Genomic DNA, 23,832 nt, shown 5'->3' with positions numbered 1-23,832 from the left:
CCTTCCCTAATGTCGGGGAAAATAGATAAATTACTCCCTTAAGGGCTAATTCCGGTGCTTGAATAATGTGGCGTGACACCTTCTTCTAGCCCGAGAGGGGTTTAGTCATAGTTGGACTATGACTTATTGTTCATTAAAGGGATCAGTGATACTTAAGAAGTTAAATGTAACTACAGGGGCAAAAGGATAATTTTGACCTAGTTGTACTTACGAGCAATTTGTGAATAGTCATCGCACTATTGACTGGTTATATCCAATGGACACAAAAATATATTTGTAGTGCGAAGAGTGCAACTGTCGGTCTTTAGTTTAGTGCCCGACAGTTAATGGATGTTAAATAATATAATTAAAGAAGTTTAATTAATTATTCAAGTACCATTGGAGCTTCAAGCTACAGGTCCATGAGGTTCCCTCCGTAGCTCAATGGAGATTGAAGAGAATTAATTTTGGATTAATTTGAATTGTTCAAATTAATTGAGGAAATTAATTATATGTGATATAATTAATTTAATATAATTATATATGATATAATTGCTATAATATATTTGATACCTTATAATATAAAGTTTATTTGAGAGAAAATAAATATTTGAATATGATTCATATATGAATTATGTGAATTGGATGCATATAATTAAATTTAATATAAATAGAATTTATATTAAATATCTTTGTTGAGAAAATTAAAATTATAGGTTATATTGTATGTGATATAGTATTAAACCATAGGTTATATGTTATACATGATATAGCATATAATTATATACATATATGTACATATAACAAGTTGGTTATTATATATATATATATTAAAATTATTTTAATTTAATTTTGAATTTTGTTTAGGGAGGGAAATAACTTCCCTCTATTTTCTTTCAACTCATGTAGTGTGAGTGGGTGGTTGGGAGAGTTTTCATCTTCTTCTTCGTTTGACAGGGGAGAGGTAATATAGAACAGTTATGAAAAATTCCCAATTTTTTCATCTCCTTGTTATCTCTTATCTCATCTTTCACTCTCCTAGAATTCTAAGAGCCCACAAACTCCTTAGATTCTCATCCCAAAGAATACAGATGAAACCAATTGGTGGTGGCCATCTTGATTGTTTGTGATTTTTTGGAGAAGGAATTTGAAGAAGAGTTCTCCAAAGGTATTCTTGTCTCTTTTCTATGTTAGGGGCTCTTTTACCTTGAAAAATCATATAGTTACCTCACGGAGAGTTAGCCACACTCACAAATGAAATAAATACTACTGTTGCTTTAGCTTTACTCACATTAGTGGCATATTTCTATGCGGGTCTTAGCAAAAAAGGATTAAGTTATTTCGGTAAATACATTAAACCAACTCCATTTTATTCAATTTACCAATTAACATGTTGTAATTTTTAATTTGATGCATAAAGTATAATGATTTTGTAAAATTGTGCATTTTGTAAAAATTGGGATTTGAGACCGATCCCTATTTCCACTCAAGGACCTTCACCGGTAACATCTACAAAGTGAACCGTATTCATAGTGTCACAAGAATAAGGTACCATGCCTTATCCATTTACTACAGCCAATTAGGTTATCACTTAAACATGATTCACCTGTATGTCTCCATATATATGTTTAAGCTAAAGAAAATAATCTCGGATGTTATTTTACTGGTTTTGTGGGTTAGTGCTACTAAATGTCGAATAAAACATCTCATATTAAATAAATAAATTGTTTATACATTACAATTACAAACTACAAAATTCACGAGATTTAGAACATCAACCACGGGCTGCCATACCAGCTTTGATATTTAAATAGAAAAATGAAGTAAAAAGGGTGTTAGGTCTTTAAAGGATGTATATTTTCTATGTTAATTTCCCCAAAATTATGTTAATTATTTGCTTTAATTGCTAATTTTGTAGGTAAAATGATCCCTGAGGAGTTTAGGAGTCATTACAAGAAAACCGGGCCAAAAAGATAAAAAAAAATGACTAAGAAAACCAACAAATTGAAGAGAGTCGAATAAATTCCCAGAATGCCATCGAGTAAGGTTGTTGAGTAATCGAGCATCGAGCATTTAGCAGAATTCTATCAAATACCATCGAATAAAGGCTAGCGAGCATCGAGTGTTCTATATTTCATATCATTGAGTAATGCATCGAGTAAATGCCAGTGAATATCATCGAGTAATCAACCATCGAGTCATCGAGTACTATCGAGTTTCTTCTTATTCATTTTTTCATCGAGTAAAAGCTATCAAGTAAAGGCCAACCAGCGTCGAGCATTGAGTAAAGCATCATCGTGCATCGAGGATCGAGTTTAAAACAGAAAGCTCACTTTTTAAACTGCAAAAACTCGATGCGTTCATTCTTTTTTCCAGATTTTGATTTGATTCATCCCCGCGCCTCACGTCGCTTTGCTGCTGATATAAATTTTGGTCCAGTTCTTTAGCAAAACATATATTGTAGATATAATTTTTTAGAGAGAAACTTGGAAGAAAAGAAAAACCTATTTTTAGAGAGAGAAACTTCGAAAAGAAGAAAAACCCATTTTTTAGAGAGAGGTCTCGAATTTACAAAGCGATTCTTGTAATTTTTTATTCAGTCTTTGTATCAATATGCAACTATCAATGGATTGCTTGAAGAATTTCATTATCCATGGGTAGGTAATCCTTTTTCTTGGGGAATTATGTAGATTGACATTTTCTTGACACTTTTTCTTATTTTCTTTCATGTAATTACTTTCTTTTGAATGTTCTTGCTGAGATTTGGAATAAAATTAATTAAGATTGAATTGACGACACAAGATCAATCAATTTTTGTATGCAAAAATTACATGGTTCTATAACAAAATTGTAATTATGGTTGCAAGAATTAGTAGTCTTGATAGAAATTGTGACTTCTTTTACTCTTTTCTATAAGGAATCTATTAGTTCAGAACATTCATGCAATCAATCTTGAATTTTCAAATTTTTGATTTCAAGATTAAAATAGTTAAGAAAACCCATGAGTTTAATGCAATTTAGGGATTAATTGTGAAATGTCTTTAGGAAGCAATTAAGACTAGATTAGGGTTAATTGTCAAATTAGCTAATTAGGGCATTAGGAATTTATTCTTAATGAACTATCGAATAATCTAATTGCATGATTTTTTGTTAAGTCAATGATAGAATTGTCTAGTTTACATAAAATCCCCAAGATTTCATTTCAATTGAATCTTATCTCATAATCTCTTATTTCTTTCATCAATAAATTTTCTATATCAATTCTTGTCTTTTTACTTAGTTACTAGTTCTTAAAAACAAACAACCCCCATTTAATCTTTAGCATTTTGCAATTTAAGTAGTCTATTTTAGGCCAATTAATTGCGGTTCTCTTGAGATCGACCTCTTACTCCGCTATTACTACGTGTTAATTCTAGTTGTAGTTAGAGTATAATAAATTTCATTTATTTTGGATAAGATAGAATTAACGACACCTATTTCACACCAAACAATACCTCTCTTGGAGCGATGTTTTTCTATTTGTTGTGTGTTAAGGTTTCTCATTTTTCGACTTAGAATCAAATAAGAAGAGGTTGAACTAGGCTCAAAAGATTTTACCTGAGCCAGATGCGTGCCTGAGACATGCCTAAGTGGAGGATAAGCATCTCGACCTCGCCCTTCATTTAAGGGGCCATGTGGGCCTTTGGCCCTTGCATTGTGGCTGCTACCTTCTTCTTCTTCTTGATCCTCTTTTTTTAGCCTTTGAAGTATTTTATTGGTCCAATTTTTCTATGTTATAAAGAGGTCAATTTTATGTAATTTATTTTGATAACATAAGAAGCCCAATTGATACTAAAAAACATTTAGAATTCAAACAACTTACCATTCTTAAATGCTATTTCTTAATCAAATAAATTAACATTATCTGGAAGAATCCAATGAAACTAAACCTAAATATATTAATTAACACATAATAATAACAAACTTAAAAAATTTGGGTCTATAATAAAATCTCCCAACTTTGTGCCATGAAAAATGACATTAAATAGAACATATATATCTAGCTTCAAACATGACAACTTGCATCATCTAGTATTAAGAAAAAAAAACATTAGGATATATATTCATGTACTCTTCATGGGTGAGCAGATAAGTCATCCTTTTTTTTTTTTTTTTAAACACTGTTTGTTAATATTTAAAAGAATCTTAAAGCTGGCTATTTCCACATCATAATTCATAAGGACTTCATGTCAATATTTATTAGCAATTTCAAAAGTCCAATTAACTATGTCCCATGTGCTAAGGAAAATGATCCTCCCCCCAATAAATATCTTCATCATTTTCCTTTTTTTCTTCTTCTTCTTCTTCTTTCATCTTAAAATAAATAAATAAAATAAAAGTATGTTTTGAATTCTATTTTGAATCTTAAAACCTTCCATATTTTTTTTTTGTTTCTGTAGGACTTCTAAATATTTTATTTTAGTAAATTAACCAAACATGAACTAGGTAGATTTTTTTTTCTTTAAATATTAGACATCATCTTCATGATTTTGGTTTTAGATTTATCCAAAAAGTCTTGTTATTTACATATGATATGATCTTTTCATTATTCGTTCAACGTAAATTTTATCTTTATACATAAAGAACATCCGCAAATTTTCACAAAACATGATTATACATCACTTTTAAGAGAATTTATGTCTAAGATATATCTAATTTCTTTTTATTCAAATTAGACCACTAGTGGTTGATTTGTATATATACAATTATCTAAATAGGGTTAATTTTTCATGCTGTAATCAACTATTATTCATCTATTCACTATAAACATGAGAATTTAAATGCTCCAACATCTAGGATTCCCATGAAATAAAGTTTAAACACTAATTTTTGGGATCTTTAACATAAAAGGATAATATACTTTTTATGGCAAGATAGAATTCATTTTACAGCTGGTCCCTTCTCTTATATTGAAGCAATTCACAGTGATCATTAAAATACTAATGATTATTCATTGAAAAGATGATGTTATACATGGTCCTAATCACTTATTTTTATAATATAAGTAGGACTAAACTTTCTACTTTATCTTATCTATCACCCGTAAAAAATATACTTTTCCCAAAGAAAAATCATTGGAAAGATGACACATTTTGACTTGTTGCCATTGAAGAAAGGGCAAAATAAAGTTGGGGCCACTACGTCCAAAATTCAATTTGATGATAATAAATTTTTCTCTTTTCTGTTTTCTAAGTCAAACCCAGCACTCACATGTCTCTTTCCAGCCAGATGGGTCTGTCAGTTTCACGATTTTTATTCTTCTTCTTCTTCTTCTTCCATTTCGATGCTTCTCTTTATAAGGCAGCTGAAGCAGATATGGAGGAGGGCAAAACTTCTTCTCTCTTGGGCAAATATGGCCAAATTTTTCCTTGCTTTGCTCTGTGTTATTGCTTTATCTGTTTTTGGGTTTGCTAATGGGTATGAGAAGAAAGGGGAGATTGGGATATTTGAGCTTAAGAGAGGTGACCTTTCAGTGAAATTCACCAACTGGGGTGCCACTATTGTGTCTCTTGTTGTCCCAGACAAGCATGGTTTGTCCCCATTTTGGTCATCTTTTTGTGGGGTTTTTAAGGTTTCCGTTCTTGTGTTTGTTATTTTGTTTCCCTTTTTCTCTTATGGGGGATTTTTCTTTTTTCATTCAGGGAAGTTGGATGATGTTGTTCTTGGGTATGATTCCATTCAGGAGTATCAGGTGAGGTTTTTCTTTTTCCATATGGCTTGTTTTAGCTGCTTTGAGCCTTGTTTTTCCAACGGGACACTCTGATTGTGAAGTTTGATACTTCTACTCCTGTTTCTGGCTTTCTGTTTGGTTTATAATTGCTTCCATTTTCCATCTTTCGAAAGGTAAAAAGCCATAGGGAATAAAAATATCTCATAACCTTGTCATGATTAAACAAGCCTGGCCCAAATTCTTTAAGATGTGATATTTAAAGTGAGAAAAAATTGAGGTTTGTGCTGATAGTAGAATGATGCAACAATTAAGGTGAAACAAATTGAGGTTTGCTATGATAGTAGAAAGATAATGCCTGTAAAGAGAACTTTGGCTGTAGATTGTTCTTTTCTGTTTGTGATTTGTCTTTCCTTTAGAACGATGTTCCCACATGTTGGTGTAAGTTAGTTAAATTATAAGGTTATTCCTTCAACTTTCATGTTTGTATCTAATAAGTTTTTGAACTTTTAATTTTCATAATAGGTCCCTAAACTTTTATCTTTCGTTCTAGTAGATTCTTAACATATTTAAAATTTTAAATCATGTATTGATTTGTTAGATATCAAATTGAATTTTATGTTTGATAGGTACATGAAAGTTCAATTTGTATGGAGCAAGTCTATGAATTCTAAAAAAATTCAAAATAGGTTGTGAACTTATAATAACGCAAAATAAAAAGTTTAGGAATCTACTGGATATAAAATTGAGAGTTCAAATATCTATTAGACTTCTTCTAAAGTTTAGGGACTAAATAAATATAAACTAAAAGGTTAGGGACTAAACTTGTAACTTAACCTAGACTCTTCTTTTGATCTTTTCTATTGGCAATTTCCCCCCTTTTAAATAGGTGTTTTACCATGATATGTGTGTGTGTTTTTTCTTTATAATAGTTGTAATATTTTTTTAAAAAAATGTCAACGTCCTAAACAGGCTAATAAGTAGGAGCTCTGTGTGCCCTACCTTTGCTTGTTTAGAATTAATATTATATTCAACATATTTGATAAATATAATAAAAATGAATTGTGTAGACAAATAAATTAAAATAATAGACATATGGAGCCTCTGACCTCTTGTTAAACATTAATTAATTCCTAAGAAGTCATTAACACTCTTACTTTTTTCATTCTAATGTTGCTTGCATATCATACTAAAGGAATTAATATTTCTTGAGTTGGAATATTATTCTTTTCAATAGGATCAGCCAAAAAAATCCTTCTCCTGCAGAAAAAGAGGAGGCATTGATAAATGAAATGCTAACCCTTTTGAAGCAAAGTGATCTTTGACCTTTGAGTTCTCTCTTAAAATTTTTACTCTCTTTTAAAATAAAGGAGATCTTGAGTTATCAATTTGTATAAGGTAATACTATGTCTATGAATGATGCGAGATAAAACTATCAGAATGTTTAACCAAATTATGGAAACTCTAAAAGAAAATTAAAGTCATAGGGACCAAATTGAATCTTTGAAAGCCATAGGGTCAAAATATTATCCTTCTTAAGCTTGGTGTTCCTTGATCTATGAGTTTCCTCTTTGGAAATTTTCCTTTCCTTATTAAACTCAAATAACAAATGAAAATTTTCTTCGTTTTGTAGAATGATACATCGTATTTTGGTTCGATTGTTGGAAGAGTTGCTAACCGAATCGGTGGTGCAAAATTTACTCTGGATGGAGTTCTATACAAGCTGATTGCTAATGAAGGCAACAACACACTTCATGGTACATTATTTCACATAACTTGATACTTTCTGATCTGGTTTATTTCTGAACTTTTCTGGCCAAGTTAACTGATGTACCATGATGTAAGTTTTTGTTGATATTTTCATAAATCTAAGCATCTCCATGGTATGATGGGGGTGATATCATTTTTCTCAAAATATCAACTGAAGTTTGAGATTTTGGCATTTCTGTCGACATTGACACCTAACTCATATGTGATTACAAACCTTAGGTGGCACTAGAGGTTTCAGTGATGTTGTATGGAAAGTGACCAAGTATCAGAAAGATGGGAGCTCTCCTCAAATCGTTTTTTCCTACCGCAGTTTCGATGGTGAAGAAGGTGAGAATAGAAAGATGATGAGCAAATCATTCTAACCATCTCTTAATCATGAATGATCCTGTTGAGGATGTTCGAATCGTCTCTTACAAACTTGCTTGTTTCGCCTTTCTTCCTGCAGGTTTTCCTGGTGATCTCTTGGTGACTGTCAAATATACACTCATTGCAAACAACCAACTGAAGTTAACAATGAATGCCAAAGCTCTAAACAAGCCTACTCCTGTAAATCTAGCTCAACACACCTACTGGAATCTTGGTGGACATAACAGTGGTGATATTCTATCAAACCGTCTTCAGATCTTTGGATCCGATATCACTGTCGTCGATCACTATCTCATTCCCACTGGAAAGTTAGAACCTGTCAAAGGAACTCCATATGATTTCCTCAAGCCGCGGACGGTTGGAAGCAGAATAAACAAGCTTCCAAAAGGCTATGACATAAACTATGCTCTTGATGATGGCACCGGGGAATATAAACTGAAGAAAGCAGCAGTTGTGCACGACAAGAAATCGGGACGAATGTTGGAGTTATTGACAAATGCTCCTGGTGTGCAGTTCTATACAGGAAACTATATAAAGGATGTAAAAGGGAAGGGAGGATTTGTGTACCAAGCTCATGCTGCGCTTTGTTTGGAGACTCAAGGCTTTCCTGATGCAGTCAATCACCACAATTTTCCTTCAACCATTGTAACTCCTAAGAAGCCTTACAATCACATTATGCTGTTCAAGTTCTCAACTAAGTGAATTTCATCCTATTTTACCTGACAGTCTTTTTTTGTTAACCTCTTTCATAATGTGTTTTTACTGATGTAGCTTTGAAAATAAGATTCCTCTTACTTCTAGCTTTTGGAAGCTCTGTATTATGTACCATGTCAATGGAATGAATGTGGAGACTGGAAATAAAGAAGAGTGCTTAGCTTTCTCCATCAGTTCAACTAATCTATTTTACCCCCTTCTTTGAGGTGTATCCATATGAAATTACTGTAGGCTCAAATAGACATTCTGAAGTTTTAAAAGTTGCAAAAATGACATCAACCATAGTTGAAAATATTTATAACACCGACTGAAACATTGGTGTTGTATTGGTAATATGAGAGGTTTGATAACTTATAGAGTTGTTTTCTAACATGTCAGCGATATATCGTTGATATCGTTGATATTAAACTCCAGTTTTATTAGCAATTGTCCGCATACTAGTTTGTTATCATGTCTAACGTTGATATACAATAAATTAAATGATGTTTGACTTTATTTTCAATCACTGGTTGATTGCAGACTCTCTTACTTTCAGAAAGCATCTTCCTGAAAGACATTTCCTACACCAAAGGGTTAAAAACAACCTTTCCCTCCCAACCAACAAAATTTTTTCCCTTAAAAACAACAAAAATAGAAAACAACATAAACCACATGAATGAAAACAAACACCATACCTGCTGTCTCAAAGGGACCTCAAGAAAAAGGAAGAAAATAAATTCTCTCATTATGAATCTCTAAGTATAACTTTTTCATCAAAATAAAATGGAACATTTGAAGTTGTGGGTATGAAAAGTTGTGTTATGTAAGTTAGGTAAAGGTAAAATTGAAGACACTCAAATGATGGACAAAATAGATTTTTAGCTACGTGAGAGTTAGAAAGTGAGGTTGAAGGAGACAACAGACTCACACAGGAAGTCGAAGTGCTCGTTGGCGTTTGAAGAGGTATACGATTGGACAATAAATGATAGTGCTAGAGAGGTAGACGATAATGTCAACAGGTAGACGATAGTATCAAGAGGCGAACGATAGCACTTAGACAAGGTAAACGATAGCGTCAAGAGATAGACAATAGCATTTAGAGGAGTAGACGATGACCTCTGAAGGAGGTAGACGATAGCGTTAAGAGATAGACGATATCGTGTAGACGATGGCATCAGAAGGTAGACGATAGATGATATCGTGTAGACGATAGCGTCAGGAGGTAGACGATAGTATCAGAAAAGGTAAACGATAGTTTCAATCAGACAGACGATACACGATAGTGGCAAGCCAACTTTTCCTTTATGATTTCTTGTATATTGAAATGTATATAGGTATTGTATTTATACAATACGGAATCCCTAATTTGGGAATGCAAGAATAACTCAACAAAAAAATGGTTAGACACTTGTTGTAACCATCCTATTCTTTTGGTAAAGAGGTAAGATTGTAATTTATGAAGTCTTGCACTGCTGATGGAGCTGCTGAGTGGATTTTCTTTTGGTGACGTGGCTAGCTGTGTTGGCATACTTAACATCACCCTTCAAACGAGAGGGTAGTTCTACTACACCGAGTTTGGATCGAAGGTGGAAGAATTGTGAGTGTGTTAAGGTCTTGGTGAGGCAGTCAGCGATTTGATCGGAGGATGGTATATAACGAACATCAAGCTGATCACTGAGGACTTGATCACGAACGAAGTGAATGTCGATCTCAATGTGCTTGGTCCACGCATGAAACACCAGATTGACGGCTAAAGCACCGGCGCTAAGGTTGTCACACTACAGAACTGGAGCCGACTTATGCTTGACACCAATCTCAGACAGTAGTTATTGCACCCAAATGATTTCTGCAGAGGCATGAGCAAGCGCTCTATATTCAGACTCTGTGCTGGACCGGGCAACGACGAATTGTTTCTTTGAGGACCAGAAGACAAGATCACCACCAAGGAAGATGCAATAAGCAGCAATTGATTTTCGATCGTCTATGTTGGCTGCCCAATCGACATCGGAGAAGGCCAAAACAGACAGGTTGAACCCATGTTGAATGTAAAGGCCAAAGTGTCGAGTGCCACTCACATATCTTAGTACTCTCTTCACTGCTTGCCAGTGAACGTCCGTAGGTTGCTTTAAGTACTGACTTAGATGATTAACCGCATATGTAATGTCAGGTCTCGTGGTGGTTAAGTATTGTAGGGCGCCAATGATGCTCCGATAGATATAGGGATTGTCAAGAGAAGTGCCATCGAAGATGGAGAGTTGCTTGTATAGAACACTCGGAGAGGGTGCCGGTTTTAGATCTCCAAGGTCAAGGCGGTGTAGTAGGTCCTCGACATACTTTTCCCGTGGATCAATGCTGTTACAAGCTTGTTGATTACCCGTGGATCAATGCTGGTGATAATTACATCATCAACATATACCAGTGAGAGTATCAAGGCAGAAGTGCTCCAATATATGAAGAGAGATGTATCATACTTAGCATTCTGAAAGCCCTAGCTACATAGTGCTGTTTTCAGTGTGTTGCTCCAAGCCTTTGGCGCTTGTTTGAGGCCATATATGGTCTTGTGTAAGCGACAGACATGATTTGGTAGTTGAGGATGAACAAATCCTTGCGGTTGGCACATGTAAACTTCTTCATCGAGGACACCATTAAGGAAGGCGTTATTGAAATCTAACTGTCTCAGCTGCCACCCTTTGGATACAACAAGGCTAATGACGATCCGGATGGTGGATACATTTACCACTGGACTAAATGTCTCGAAGAAATCAATGCCTGGGTTTTGATGGAAGCCTTTTGCTACGAGTCGTGCCTTGTAGCGTAGAATGGAGCCATTATGACTCCATTTGATTCTGAATACCCATTTATTCCCAACAACGTTCATCGACGGTGACGGAGGAACTAAAGTCCAGGTCTGATTTTTCATCAGTGCTTGAAATTCATCACTCATCGCTTTGTTCCACTGCGTGGTTTTGAGCGCATCACTTTGAAATTCATCACTCATCGCTTTGTTCCACTGCGTGGTTTTGAGCACATCACTGACTCGTGTAGGCTTTGTTAGGGACCAATCTTTGTGGGTTTGGGAGGACAGTATTTTGGGTTTGAAGATGCCTGCCTTTCCTCGAGTAATCATGGGATGAGTAGATACAAGTACAGGGTGTGGGATAGTATTGGGTGAAGACTGGGCAGTGGACGATGAAGGTAAACGATTGATGGGTTAGGCGGTAGGCGATGGTGAGTCAGGAGGTAAATGATCGGAGGGTAAACGATTGGTGGATAAACGATCGATGGGTAAACAAGTGGGTTGTAAACGATCGATGGGTAAGCGGGTGGTGGGTAAACGATCGTTGGGTAAATTATCGGTGGGTTAGACATTACACGATGAGGGTAAACGATCGCTGGATAAACGATCGATAGGTGAACGATCGTTAGGTGAGCGATCGTTGGGTAAGCAACTGGTGGGTAGGCGATCAGTGGGATGGACACTAGACGATGAGGGTAAACGATCATTGGGTAAACAATTGGTGGGTAGACGATCAGAAGAGGTAAGTGGGAAGGTTGGGCTGTCTGTAGAGTTATTAGCTGGTGATTGGGTGTGGGTTGTTCTAATAATTGATAAGGGTGAGGTTGTGGACGTAGAGGGCATTGAGTCACTGTGCGGTGTGTTCTGATTGAGAGGCAGCCAGGAAACCGGGTGGACAGTAACTGCTTGCTTGGCTGGTCTGCAAGCTGAAGAAGACACCTGACAAGGAAAGTCAGTTTCATCAAACACAACATGCCGCGAGATGAACAACCTACCATTGGGGTTGAGGCATTTATAGCCTTTTTGATTCGTAGCCGAACCGAGGTAGATGCACTTCTCTGTGTGATAGCTCAACTTATATGAATTGTACGGTCTCAAGCAGGGGAAACATGCACACCCAAATATTCGAAGCTCTTCAAACCTGAGCTTCTTTTTTAACATCACTTCCATTGGAGACTGTCCATTTAGAATAGGGGTGGGAAGACCATTAATCAGCAGAGTTGAGTATAAGAAAGCATCCCACCAATGATGTAAGGGAAGATGTGCTTGGGCTAGTAGGGTTAGCCCTGTCTCCACTATGTGTCTATGCTTCCTCTCAGCCCTTCCATTTTGTACTGACGTATATGGACAGGTGTACCTGGAGGCAATGCCAAGTTGATGACAGACTTTGTGTATCTTGACAAATTCTCTACCATTATCCGACTGTAGGGACTTGATTAGTGTATTGAACCGAGTTTGTATCATGGTGAGAAAGTGTTGAAAAGCTGCAAGTGTGTCACTTTTTAACCTCAGAGGATAGATCCATGTGTACCTATTGTGATCATCAACAAAGATAGTGTAATATTTGTACCCATCTGTAGAAAAGAGAGGAGTTGGACCCCACAAATCAGTATGTATAAGTTCAAAGGTTGCAAATGCTCTTGAGTTAGAGTTAGGGAAGGCTAAAGAGTGTGATTTGCTATAGCTACAAGAATCACAAAATTTGAGCTCTTCATTAGATAACATAGGGAGATTACAAACTTTGATAATAAATTCTAGTGTTTTTTACGAAGGATGGCCAAGCCTTCTATGCCATGTAACCTTAGACAACCTATGCTTCGAAGATATGCTAAGAGCAGACAGATCTTTATTCTTGTGCACTGGTTGCGATAGTACTCCGTTCCCTACTGACTTTGAGCTGACTTCTGCACCTTCTGACTGATATAGTCCATCTTTAAGCATTCTCTTCATTACTGTTTGTCCCGTACCCTTGTCCTTAACAAGACAGTAATCCGTGTGAAATTCAATAAACACATTATTATCTTTTGTTAGCTTAGATATACTGACCAAATTTTTTGCTATGGCAGGCACACATAACATATCATTCAGTTTCAAATTGCAGGCATCACTAGACAGACATGCAGTTCCAAATGAGAAATTTCTAGAGTATTACCATTAGCTACAGTGACTGCTTCAGTACCTGAGTATTTAATCGGGTTGCCAAGATTGTTGAAGTCTGAGGTAACATAATTGGAGGCACCACTGTCAGCATACCAATTTGCATCAGTCATGTTTTCTTGTCTTGTCAGAAAGGGGTTACTTCCATAAGCAGTGGCTAGGGCTGTTGGGTGAGATTGTGTGTTTTTTGTCTAGTTGTTGGGGAAAGGTTGTCTCTTGTTTTGAGGAGAATTGGGAACAAAATCTCTGTTATACCTGTTGAAGCAGTAAAACGCTATGTGTCCTACCTTCCTACAGACTTGACACACAGGTTTGTTGTTGTTTCTTCCTCTGCCTCGATCTCTGCCATGGCCACCACCACCTCGTTGTCCTCCCTTAGTAGACTGATTGCTGCTATTGGTCTTGTTATTTTGGTTGACATGTCTAGTATTTGTCATATTCACTGATGCATTACTGACTTGGTTGATGTCTACTGTCGTCTTTTGGTTTGACTGATGTTCCAATCTCTTTTCATACAGGAGAAGTTTTGATTGCATATCAAGCCACGACATGTCTGTTCTCCCTTGGATCGTGGCCACGATGGCATTGTACTCTTCATCAAGTCCTAGTAATACCTGTGAAACAAGAGCTTTTGGTGGCACAGGACTACCAGCTTGCTCAAGATTGTTATCATTCATTTTCATAGTTCGAAGGTACTCTTCCATTTTCAAATTACCTTTTCTGGTTGTTTGAAACACATGTCTCAGATAATCTTCTTCAGCCCTGGACTGAACACCAAAGAGTTGTTGAATGCTAGTTCACAGATCCCTTGCACATTCACATCCCATCACTTGAATGGCAACCTCTGGTGTCATGGAGTTATACAGCCAGCCGAGGAGGAGTTGATCTACAGCCATCCACACTTCGTATTGAGGATTTACCTCAACTGCTGTCGACGAACTGGAAGCACCACTGCTGGAGCTTCCTTCTGCGCTGCGCTGAGCAGCTTCTACTCCAGTTGATCTAGTCGGTATGCTCTCATCGACTGCAGGTTGCAGAAACATTGGGGGACAAACCTTTTTTTCGATCAGGTGCCCTTCGAGTCAGTAACTCCTAAGGATTGGAAGCGCCAAGTTTTTCCATAGGAGGAAATTGCTACGATCAAGTTTAATGGAGGTTATCTGATTGAGAAGTTGGTTTAAGGGTGGGCCACTGAAGTTAGATGTGTTGAGGGTGGCTTCCAGGTTTCCTTGATTGACGTTGGTCATTATGTGCTCTGATATCAAGTTAGAAAGTGAGGTTGAAGAAGACGGCGGACTCACGCGGGAAGTCGAAGTGCTCATTGGCGTTCGAAGAGGTATATAACTGGATAGTAAACGATAGTGCTAGAGAGGTAGACGATAGTGTCAAGAGGCGGACGATAGCACTTAGACAGGTAAACGATAGCGTCAAGAGATAGACGATAGTGTTTAGAGGAGGTAGACGATGACGTCTGAAGGAGGTAGATGATAGCGTCAAGAGATAGACGATATCGTGTAGACGATAACGTCAGGAGGTAGACGATAGTATTAGGAAAGGTAAATGATAGTTTCAATCAGGCAGACAATACACGATAGTGGCAAGCCAACTTTTCGTTTATGATTTCTTATATATTGAAATGTACATAGGTGTTGTATTTATACAATATGGAATCCCTAATTTGGGAATGCAAGAATAACAAAAAAATGGTTAGACACTTGTTGTAACCATCCTATTCTTTTGGTAAAGAGGTAAGATTGTAATTTATGAAGTCTTGCACTGCTGACGAAGCTGCTGAATGGATTTTCCTTTGATGATGTGGCTGGCTGTATTGGTATCCTTAACAGTGAGATCCTCAAATTAAAATCTAAAAAAAGTAAAAAAGAAGTTTAAAAATATAGTTTTTAAAAAAGATGCTAGTTTTGAGATGTAAAAACTTTTTTAGGTTAAAAGAAATAATTTTCCATTGCATGCAGATGATCCTTGCCTAATTTTTTTAAAACGAAATTGAATATAGCTCAATTGACGTCAAGTATGTATTAATATCGAGATTAGAAGTTTGATCCACTCAAACACATATTGTAAAAAAAATTTAAATCCTATTTTAGTCTGTGGACTTTGAATTTTTGCAAAAATAGTGAATAGTAAAAATATTGAATGCAAAATGAGTACTTTTTAAAAATTTAAGAAATCAAAATAAGTACTTTTAAAAGTTTAGGGACTTGAATGAAAGTTTTTAAAAATTTAGAGACTATGATAGAACCAGATTCAAAGTTAAGAGACTTAAAAAAAAAAAAAAATGTTTCAAACAAAACGACTTGTCGTTTTACTAGTATAACGGCCCACCCTTTTGTTTTTTTGGTCACAGGGCCATTGGGCTTTCAAAGGGACGAGCGAGAGAGAGTTGTCAAGGAAGAAAACGATGGGCATGGCCTTGCTCTGTTCCTCCTCGCCTGTTTCTCCATTTCTTTCCAAACAGCGCATCAGCTACTACCACAAAACACCAGGTTCTCCCGTCTCTTCTCTTCAACAATTTGAGATTTTGAATCCCATTTCTCGTTTAATGTTATGATACTGATTTACCCGTTTGCCGCTTAATCTCTGGTGAGGTTCTCAGAGAATTTAACACATCGGCCCCTAATTTCGAGGGATTTTGGCGAAGCCTATGCTGGTGAATGTAAATCTTCGAATGTGAGTCGTTTACAGTGTTCTTACGCTTCCTTGCCCTCTGCAATGTCTCCGACTGAGGCGTCCAAGGGGGTATGGATTTGGAGTGAGTGTCAGCAGGTTATGACGGCTGCGGTTGAGAGGGGATGGAGCACCTTCATCTTCTCGCCTCATAATACGGAGCTTGCTGATGAATGGTCTTGTAAGCTTTACGTTTCACTTTCTGTTTATCTGAATATAGATTCTTTTTTGCTATTGTTTATCTTTGTCAAATTTATGAGCTTTTGTTAGGCAAGATAAATTCAAGGAGTAGAGATGTTTTTTAAGTTCAAGCATTCGAACTTTCGACTTCTTGGTTGATGCTATATGGAAAATGATGATTTATAGGACTGATGCCACGATGATGAAATGCTGTTATTGCCCTTTTAATAATCATTTGCTTTAGTAAACAATATCTTTTAAATGACAAATCACCAGTCCATTTTATAATTTTGATGGTGTCATTCAGTAGAGATTTGCTTTATAATTTTGATATCTTGAGTACAGAAGTGAAACAAGGGATGAAATGATATGTTTAGCCTGAAATGGAGGAGCAGATCTGATATATTTGGTTCAGTTCAAGAGTGCCATGATCACTGTGAACTTGTTATTAGGTATATATTTTGAAGTTTGGTGTTGGATTGTGCAGCAATTGCACTAATACATCCTCTTTTTATCAAAGAGAATGGAGTTTTTGATGGAGAGGGTAGACTAATTGCCTCAGTCGTTGAGGTCTCTAACCCCCAGCAGTTGGAGCAGCTTCAACCAGCAAATGCATCTGCAGACATTGTTGTTGTTGATTTACAAGACTGGCAGGTTTACACTTTATTTCTGATAAGGCTGCTCATAATTCTAACTATTTTAATTTTGTTTTGAGATCTTCAAATCCGAAACATTGGTTTTTCATTACTCTATATCAGTAATTTGTGCTCAATTTGAATGTATAATTTAGAGTAGGGAGTAAAAAAAGGATTTGATCTGTTTGGATGAGTCCATAAACACTCTGCTTTTGAATTTATAGTATTAAGTGGTTATGGGGTTTTGTTGATGGATTCAGGGCGACTTGTTTATTCAGCAGGTTTGGTTTTGAATTCAAAACAAAAATCTACTTGCAGATAGCTATATTAAAAGTACTTTTATTGAAAAGACAGCTTGGAAAATTTTGAAAGTGCTTTCCTTTCAACTTAGGACTCCCCATTTGAACTAAAGCAACTCAATTTGAACTAAAGCAACTCATAGGTCTTAGTTTTTATGTGCAGATAATACCTGCAGAGAATATTGTTGCAGCGTTTCAGGGGAGTCAGAAAACAGTGTTTGCCATCTCGAAAACTCCTATTGAAGCTCAAATCTTCCTTGAGGTGCACATTTGAGGCTGTATCAGAGCAGAAAGATGGACTAAATAAATACAACCGAAGAACTGTGTAATTTTCTTGACATCATTATAATATGATTGAATTCATTTGTGTTTCTAGGCGCTTGAACATGGTCTGGGCGGAGTTATTTTGAAAGTTGAAGATCCTGAAGCTGTTTTTCAGCTAAAGGTGGTTTATTATTTTGCCTTATTTATTCTAGTGCAAAGTCTTGCTCCTTATTATGTTATATTTATAATGTCATCAGGACTATTTTGACAGAAGAAATGAAGCTAGTAATCTCCTGAGCTTGACTAAGGCTACTATTACTCAAATTCATGTTGCTGGAATGGGAGATCGAGTTTGTGTCGATCTCTGTAGTCTCATGAGACCCGGCGAAGGGCTTCTTGTAATCCTCCATCCTCTTCTTATTTTTCTACTGCCTCCAAGTTTCTTGTGTAAAAGGGATGAAATTCTTCCTTAGGTCGGGTCCTATGCCAGAGGACTGTTCCTTGTTCACTCGGAATGCTTAGAATCAAATTACATTGCTAGCCGGCCTTTTCGTGTCAATGCTGTGAGTTCAACAGTTATCTTCTGGCTCAATTGTAGTCTCAGAGCAAGCTATAAGAATGGCACTATATTCTGTTGTAGCCTTTTCATTATCTTGTGAATGTTCAGGGACCTGTCCATGCCTATGTAGCTGTCCCGGGAGGGAAAACTAGCTACCTTTCCGAGTTACATGCAGGCAAAGAGGTAATTGTAGTTGATCAAGAAGGCAGACAACGAACCGCTATTGTTGGACGTGTAAAGATCGAGACCAGGCAGCTGATCCTTGTCCAGGCAAAGGTGCGCCTCATGTTGCTATCCAAATCTTGCATGTTAGTTTAAAATCTGTTGATGTTTCTATGAACGGGGAAACTGAAAATGTTGTGTTCGTTTGTTTAAGTTACTCAATTTCCTTAGAGGGTATTTGGGGTTAGGAGTGAAATAGAGGACTGAGGAGTAAGAAGTTATGAAGTGTGGGAGTTGTAAACTTTTAGGGTCCATAGTGTAAGAAGTTGAATAAGGTATAAAATTGATGTTTTTTTGGTAGTGGACCCACCAATTCCTTGGGCCAAACAAGGAGTAGAGTTCATAACTCCTACTTCCAAACTCCTCGGGCCAATCATACGCATACCCAAGTTGAAATCTATGCTTTGTACTTTGAACGTTACAATCAACAGCTGAAATATTCTATTTGTCCATTTTTGTGAAACAAAATGAAATCGACTATAATCCTACATCAATTTGTAAAGTTTTGAAAGTTTCAATTTGAAAACATAATTCACATGACAATAACAGAAACCGCGGAATATATAAGAATAACAATCGGGATTCCTTTATCGATAATGTTTGGATAATTCAGTTTAATTTAGTAGGTCTGTTGCTGGAAATGTCTTGTGAGAATAATTTACTATTTGCAGAGAGATTCAGATGAGCAAACTCCTTACAGCATCCTTCTGCAGAATGCGGAAACAGTTGCCTTAGTCTGCCCTGGTCGAGGTCGTCTTTAACTCGTGTCATTTCAAGTTTAGATTTTTTGTTTCAAATCAGGAGTTTTTACTGATTTGCTTATTTGTTTTTGCCAAATATTGCTTGCAACGCTGTGCAGGAAATGAGAAGAAATCGATCCCTGTTACCTCACTTAAAGTTGGTGATGAAGTGTTCTTGAGATTGCAAGGAGAAGCAAGACATACAGGAATTGAAATCCAAGAGTTTATCGTGGAGAAATGATGATTGATCACCTTTTACCATTTGAATATGTTGTATATTTTATCTTTTGAAAACACCGACTTTTAATTTTTGGTTTTGAAATTCCTAAAATAGGTAAAATCAATTTTATGTTAAAAGTGATAATAGCTTAACTTGCATCCGAGATGTGTTAGTTGGAGTTTGAATCCCCTCAAAATATTTAAAAGTGTAAAATTAAATATTAATTGATTTAAAGTGATTAAAAGTGCTTAACAAAAGTGATTTTAATTATTTAAAAAATACTCTCAAATATGGATTATTTATTTATAGTGTTCATATTTTGAAAATTAAGTTAAAAAAGTACTACTACTTAGGATATTAAATTTTTGGCCACATGTAGATATTTTTAGATACTTTATCGATATTTTTCTTGAAACTTTTGTGTAGTTGAGATCTTGATATTTTTCATGGTACACAAACTAAATAGATAAGATGCTGCTGCTGCTACTGTTGTTGTTATTATTATCATTATTATAATAATAACTATTATTATTAGTAGTACTATTCTTATTCTTATTATTATTATTATAAAGTATAAGAACTTAGGAAAAAAAAAAAATCAAATTTTACTATTTAACTTGTTACGTTGGATCAATTCTTACCTTTAATTTTTTCATTTTCATTAAACAGGACTCTAAATTTTGCTAAATGTTGCATTTTTTACCAACTATTCAGTTCACTAATTAATTATCCACTAACATTTTTAGAATTTGAATAATATCAAGTTGTACCAAAATATAGGTTTTGAGTAATGCACAACTGAATTACTTTGCAAAAGCTCACAAAAATTTAACAAAAAATCAATATTTTTCTCTCTTTAGAATTTTATAGATTTTATATCATTCAAATGTTTTATAATTCAGTGAAAGTATATAGAATAATTTTCTTAATAAATTTTCAAATAAAAACTTATCTTAGGTATAAGTTGCAAGTTTAAGATCAACATTTCATTTTTTTTCCCCCAAGAAACTAGAACTTCATTGGGCCAAAATTTAATGAAGGATAGCCAAATTCAAACGACAAAAACCCCAAGAGATAGCATCATCATCTGAAATGAAAATGGAAGACCGATCAAAATTTGATGAAATTGAAAGTCGAGGATAAAGATTGAAACAACTTAAAAAGTGTACGGTTAAAAGTTGAACTTTTTTTAACTTATAATTTGACACGATTTTTATTTAGTTAATTAAGTTAGTCTTCGTTAAATTGTCAATTGGCAAGTTTAGATTTAATTGGCAATCTAACATATTTTTGTAAAGTCTGATAATTTTTGTTAATATTTTTTTTTTTTGGAAAAAGGAATTGGCTTTTGGCATTGATTAAACCTTATACTTAAAGAGATATTTGAAGCAACTATATAGTTTGGTTAAAGATATGAGTATAAAATTTCCATGGATATGTACTCTAACTAAAGGTAGATCTAATTCATTATTTCTCCTAATCTTGAGCCAATTTTCTTAATCATGTATTATTCCTCTACACGTTAAGTTATATAACACCAATAATACAGTAATAATCAATTACAAATATACTTTAATTATTGAGTCTTTTCTCAATTAGAAAATACTTTCTTCTTTCAATCATTGAGCTTATAAAAACACAAAAAAGATATTATTTATAAATGATTCTAGAACTTTAGAAGAAAATTATATATAAATATCTTTATTGATACTAGAATATGTAGACATGAGAAAACACGCATGAGTTTAACGTGATTCAACGATGGTAAATTTATTAATTTAGAGAACAAAGGACTTACAAAAACATAGGAAAAAGATTACGCTGTCAAAGTTAAGATGGAGAATGTAGAATGAAGAAGAAGTCAAACCTTGAACTTATCTCATATAAAGTTCTAATTATGTATTTATAAAGAGAATGTCCTGAGGTTTCCTTATCGTCTCAAGATTAGAATGTAAGTTAGGATTAGATATGACTAGTCTAAGGATTGGTTGACCGTAGACTTATTTGAGACTAGATCTACTCTCATCTTTGACCTATTTTTATTAAACAACATTTTTCAGCTATTGATCATCTATTTTTTCAGGTCCAAAATTACTCATAACAAATCTTAATAAATGATGTTTAAGAATTATGTCGTGGGAGGTGAATAACAACTGCTTGTCTAATTTCACTGAGGTGAAGAACACAATTGATGAGATTCTTATATTGGTGAGGATGTTAGGAAATGTCTCTTTCTCCTTTTATCTTCGCATTAGTAACCAAGTTGCTCACCATATAATCCGCTACACTCCTGAATTTAAGTTTCATTATGGTTCTCTCGTCTCTTCCAATTCGGAAGACTTAGGGAGGGTTGGGGACTTGTTTCCTTATTTAAGTTTTTGGATGTAATTAATATTGATCTTTGTCCTCTTTTGTTCCTTTGAGCTTCGGGTTTTTATGGAGTATTTGTTTAAAAATAAAAGAAAAAAAAGAAGTATGTCATTCTGGTGCTTGTATAATAGGAAAATATTCTAGTTGGAATTTTTAAAGGTTATAAACTGAACAAATTCACAAGTATTTAGAACTAAATTTATAGTTAATTATTATGTTGCTATTAAAATAATATCAAAACTTGTATGCATGAGATACATAAAAAAAATAGTGGAAGGGCATGAAGTAATGAAGAAGGCATTTAGGAGACAAACATTCTACCCAAGAAGCCACCTTAATTATAATTAATTGATAATAATTACTCTTCCTTTTATTTAAATATACAAATTTTACAAGTGGGTATCTTTTGATATAATTTTAGTTTTCAATACATTTATCATTTGATTAGTAGAATAGAATAAGATAATAATAATAGCAATTAAGAAATGGATCTGTCGTATAAAAAGAATTGCAACCATAATATTATCTTTCTTATTTATTTCATCATCACGTCGTAATTCTTGAATTTATGTTTGATTATAATAATGATGGGTGTGTTGTAAATGTGGAAGTACACACAATAAAATAAAAAAGAAAATTTGATAAGATTGAATGATGATAAGAAAGGAAGATAAACTAGGAGGTAAAATGAAATTTAAATTTATAAATTTATATAAAATTCAGATCGAACAGGCTTTTTAGGGGTATAATCTCAAGTTACAACTTACATAAATTAAAGTACTAACACCCCATATGAAAAAGAATGACAAGCAAGTAGTAATTCTGTATATATTGGTAAAGTTTATTAGAAGTTAATTGGATAAAAAACTTGAAACAAATTTCTTGGAGAGTGAATCAATATTTATTTATGTCTGTCATAAAAAATTGACAAAAATATTAAAGATAATAAGAAAATGAATAATATGTCTCAATTTATTAATTGAAGTCTCTTCAAGTGTTTATAGGGATGATACACTTTAGATATAGAGAATTTAACCGATAATTAAAAAAATTTGTAATAAACTAACAACAACTAACCAAACCTAACCATTCAGGGTGTGTTTGGGGTAAGAAGTTGGTTATTATAGTCTTAGGTTATTAGAGTTGAGTTACAATAGTTTGTGTTTGAGGTGTAAACTATTTTAGTTTGAGAAGAAAATAATAAATACTGTAGCCAAGAATAAAAAAAAAATGATGAATGTAAAATAGTAAAAATTGTAACAAATAGTAAATAGTGTAGTAAACGGGATTTTGAAATAGTGTTGACTGTAGCTAATTGGGAGTTTCGAAATAGTATTTACGGTAGCAAGAGATGGTTTTTATAGTCTTAGGATAGTCTTTATCCCAAATGTTCTCTTAGGGTGTATTTAGGGTAAAAACTATCCTAAGACTATAATAACCCCCTCGCTACAGTAAATATTATTTTGTATTCCCCAATTAGCTATCGTCAACATTACTTCAAAATCGTCATTTGCTACAGTATTTACTATTTGCGATAATTTTTACTATTTTACATTCATAATTTTTTTTATTCTTTGTTACATTGTTTACTATTTTATTCTCAAACTAAAATAGTTTACATTTCAAACACATACTATTATAACACAAACTAAAATAATCTATATCCCAAATACAAACTATTATAACCCAACTATAATAACCTAGGACTACAATAGTCAACTCTTTGCCCCAAATACTCCCTTAGTAATTGATCTACTATATTCTATTATTCCCTAGCACCAAGAAGCCATGAGTTTGCATCTCAAAAATAGTAAATGATTAGTGTCTAAGTAAAATGATATGCAGACCGCTAAATTGTAGAAATGAAATGAAGTTACGTATCTCGTGAAGCTACTTTTCCCTTACAAAATGAAAATCAATCTCCACATGATTAATATGTTCATGGAAAATATGATTTTTGGCAAACTGAAGAGCTAATTGATTGCCACATAAAAATAATGGAGCTTTAGAAAGATAGACAAATATATCTTTCAACACTCGACGAATCCAAGATAACGTAAATTTAATATCTATAATAATGATTTTACATTTATTTTAAAAATGGTGAAATGTTTATTTATTCATTTAAATATTTTAATGAGGTTTTTATATATTAGTCATAATTTTCTTACATTTTTTTAACACTAAGA

At 34.4% G+C, this 23,832-nt stretch overlaps 2 protein-coding genes across 2 annotated transcripts; both read left to right on the top strand.

Annotated features, from left to right (window-relative positions):
- The first annotated feature begins 5,238 nt into the window (after nucleotides 1-5,238).
- Nucleotides 5,239-8,709, top strand: LOC120089767 (uncharacterized). Its single transcript, XM_039047157.2, has 5 exons — nucleotides 5,239-5,549; nucleotides 5,661-5,710; nucleotides 7,320-7,443; nucleotides 7,676-7,783; nucleotides 7,902-8,709. Exons 1-5 carry the CDS (start codon nucleotides 5,303-5,305, stop codon nucleotides 8,522-8,524), a joined length of 1,152 nt encoding a protein of 383 aa, XP_038903085.2. The 5' UTR covers nucleotides 5,239-5,302; the 3' UTR covers nucleotides 8,525-8,709.
- A 7,102-nt stretch (nucleotides 8,710-15,811) lies between these two features.
- LOC120090059 (3-dehydroquinate synthase) lies at nucleotides 15,812-19,431 on the top strand. Its single transcript, XM_039047545.2, has 10 exons — nucleotides 15,812-15,973; nucleotides 16,084-16,335; nucleotides 16,822-16,988; nucleotides 17,432-17,530; nucleotides 17,645-17,713; nucleotides 17,790-17,930; nucleotides 18,006-18,095; nucleotides 18,200-18,367; nucleotides 18,985-19,063; nucleotides 19,173-19,431. The coding sequence occupies exons 1-10, from the start codon at nucleotides 15,889-15,891 to the stop codon at nucleotides 19,292-19,294; spliced, it is 1,272 nt and encodes a 423-aa protein (XP_038903473.2). The 5' UTR covers nucleotides 15,812-15,888; the 3' UTR covers nucleotides 19,295-19,431.
- The last annotated feature ends 4,401 nt before the right edge of the window (nucleotides 19,432-23,832 follow it).

Source organism: Benincasa hispida, chromosome 11 (genome assembly GCF_027475165.1).
Source record: "Benincasa hispida cultivar pf3 chromosome 11, pf3_genome.v1.1, whole genome shotgun sequence".
Lineage (NCBI taxonomy): Eukaryota > Viridiplantae > Streptophyta > Magnoliopsida > Cucurbitales > Cucurbitaceae > Benincasa > Benincasa hispida.
The sequence above is the reverse complement of the archived record's forward strand: the minus strand, read 5'-3'. Positions and strand labels throughout refer to the sequence as shown.

What these genes read in the sequence shown, in the direction of transcription:
- LOC120089767 (XM_039047157.2), top strand. Translation starts at nt 5,303, where the DNA reads ATGCTTCTCTTTATAAGGCAGCTGAAGCAGATATGGAGGAGGGCAAAA. An exon ending in TGTTGTCCCAGACAAGCATG is followed by an intron (nt 5,550 to 5,660) that starts GTTTGTCCCCAT and finishes TTTTTCATTCAG; the next exon opens with GGAAGTTGGATGATGTTGTT. An exon ending in ATTCCATTCAGGAGTATCAG is followed by an intron (nt 5,711 to 7,319) that starts GTGAGGTTTTTC and finishes TTCGTTTTGTAG; the next exon opens with AATGATACATCGTATTTTGG.
- LOC120090059 (XM_039047545.2), top strand. Translation starts at nt 15,889, where the DNA reads ATGGGCATGGCCTTGCTCTGTTCCTCCTCGCCTGTTTCTCCATTTCTT. An exon ending in GACCCGGCGAAGGGCTTCTT is followed by an intron (nt 17,931 to 18,005) that starts GTAATCCTCCAT and finishes ATTCTTCCTTAG; the next exon opens with GTCGGGTCCTATGCCAGAGG. An exon ending in GGCCTTTTCGTGTCAATGCT is followed by an intron (nt 18,096 to 18,199) that starts GTGAGTTCAACA and finishes GTGAATGTTCAG; the next exon opens with GGACCTGTCCATGCCTATGT.